The sequence below is a fragment of the Abrus precatorius genome, unplaced genomic scaffold, assembly GCF_003935025.1.
Source record: "Abrus precatorius isolate BTA unplaced genomic scaffold, Abrus_2018 Scaffold10, whole genome shotgun sequence".
NCBI classification, from domain to species: domain Eukaryota; kingdom Viridiplantae; phylum Streptophyta; class Magnoliopsida; order Fabales; family Fabaceae; genus Abrus; species Abrus precatorius.
In genome coordinates this window covers 17,252,146-17,253,827 of record NW_020874292.1, presented here as the reverse complement: position 1 = coordinate 17,253,827, position 1,682 = coordinate 17,252,146, and the positions used below count along the sequence as shown (strand labels likewise).

The window sequence follows — 1,682 nt, the reverse complement described above, 5'->3', positions numbered from 1 at the left end:
AAAAAAACTTGTAACACCAATTCCATTTGGAATTCCATCAATTACTTGTCTATCCATAAAATAATTTATTTTACTTAATTTTCTTACACTTCCAATTAAAGATATTTCATAAAAAGCATCTATATAACCACGATTATATGACCAATCATATAAGACATTTATTATATTATCGGCAAGAATTTGTTTGGGAACACTTTTTTCAAATAAATTGAATAAATTCAAATTTAGTAAATCTGAAAAAACCGGTTTATAAAAAAAAGACGCTATAAATATTCCGAAAAACGTTAGAATCACAGAAAAAGTTACGTTTGTAAAAAATTCATACCAATCCTGAATTTTTTTTTGAATTTTGATGTAAAAGGTCTATAAACGGAATTAATAATCTTGATAATATATCGCAATCTATTCCTTTTTGGCTGAAAGAAATTCCTATGGCCCCAACAAAAAAAGTAAACAATACTAAAACAAGCATAGAAAATTGCATAGTATTGTCCGATTCGTGAGGATATAAACAAGCAGTTTTTTTAGTACCAAAAAAAATGGGTACTATCAAAAAAAAGACGTGTTATGCTTTTGACATTTCGATGAATTCGATGTGAATATGTCTTCTTCAGAAAAAAAGAAGTCATTTCATTCTTTTTCATTCTTAATAAAGCTAATAAATAAATTTTGTTTTTTATTTTTTCTTCTTTACCCCATAAAGATATTGAATAGAATGAATTATTTTTTTTTCCATTGAAATTTAGAAAATGAATGTTTAAATATCCTTCAAAAACAAGTAAATAGATCCGAAACATATAAATGCAGTTAATCCTGCTGTGGAACAAGCTATTATTGCGAAAATTGGTGAATACAACCAACTATCATTAAGAATCTCATCTTTGGACCAAAAACAGGCAAAAGGTGGAATACCACAAAGAGAAAGTGTACCTATTAAAAAAGCAGTTTTTGTAATTGGCACATGTTTTGTTAAACCACCCATAAGAACCATATTTTGACTTTTAGCTGGAGAATATCCAACAATAGCTTCCATTGAATGAATAATGGATCCAGATCCTAAAAATAACAATGCTTTTGAATAAGCATGAGTAATCAAATGAAATAAAGCGGCTCGATAAGATCCCATACCTAGAGCTAATATCATATAACCCAATTGAGACATTGTGGAATAGGCCAAATCTTTCTTAATATCTTTTTGAGCAATAGCTAAAGTAGCTCCTAAGACTACTGTTATTATACCTATAAAAGCTATTCCATTCATTATGTAAGGTAGAACTATGAAAAGAGGAAGAAGTCGAGCTACAAGAAAAATTCCCGCCGCTACCATAGTAGCAGCATGTATAAGAGCGGAAATGGGAGTAGGTCCTTCCATAGCATCTGGTAACCATACATGAAGGGGAAATTGGGCAGATTTAGCAACTGAGCCACAAAATAACAAGAGGGCGGATAAAGTAAGAAAAAAAAATATTAACTTCATTTTTATAAATCAAATTACTGACTATTTGAAACAAATCCCGAAATTCTAAACTACCCGTTATCCAATAAAAACCTAAAATTCCTAATAATAAACCAAAATCTCCTATACGATTCGTTACAAATGCTTTTTGACAAGCATTTGCTGCAATAGGACGTGTGAACCAAAAACCTATTAATAAATAAGAACACATTCCAACCAATTCCCA

The 1,682-nt window shown here is 29.8% G+C and overlaps 1 protein-coding gene across 1 annotated transcript; it reads right to left on the bottom strand.

Annotated features, from left to right (window-relative positions):
- Window positions 1–768: 768 nt before the first annotated feature.
- Window positions 769–1,428, bottom strand: LOC113872348 (NAD(P)H-quinone oxidoreductase subunit 5, chloroplastic-like). The gene is given in 3 exon segments (XM_027509845.1): window positions 769–803; window positions 806–856; window positions 859–1,428. Coding segments are annotated over 3 exon segments (600 nt in total). The 5' UTR covers window positions 1,373–1,428.
- Window positions 1,429–1,682: the final 254 nt, after the last annotated feature.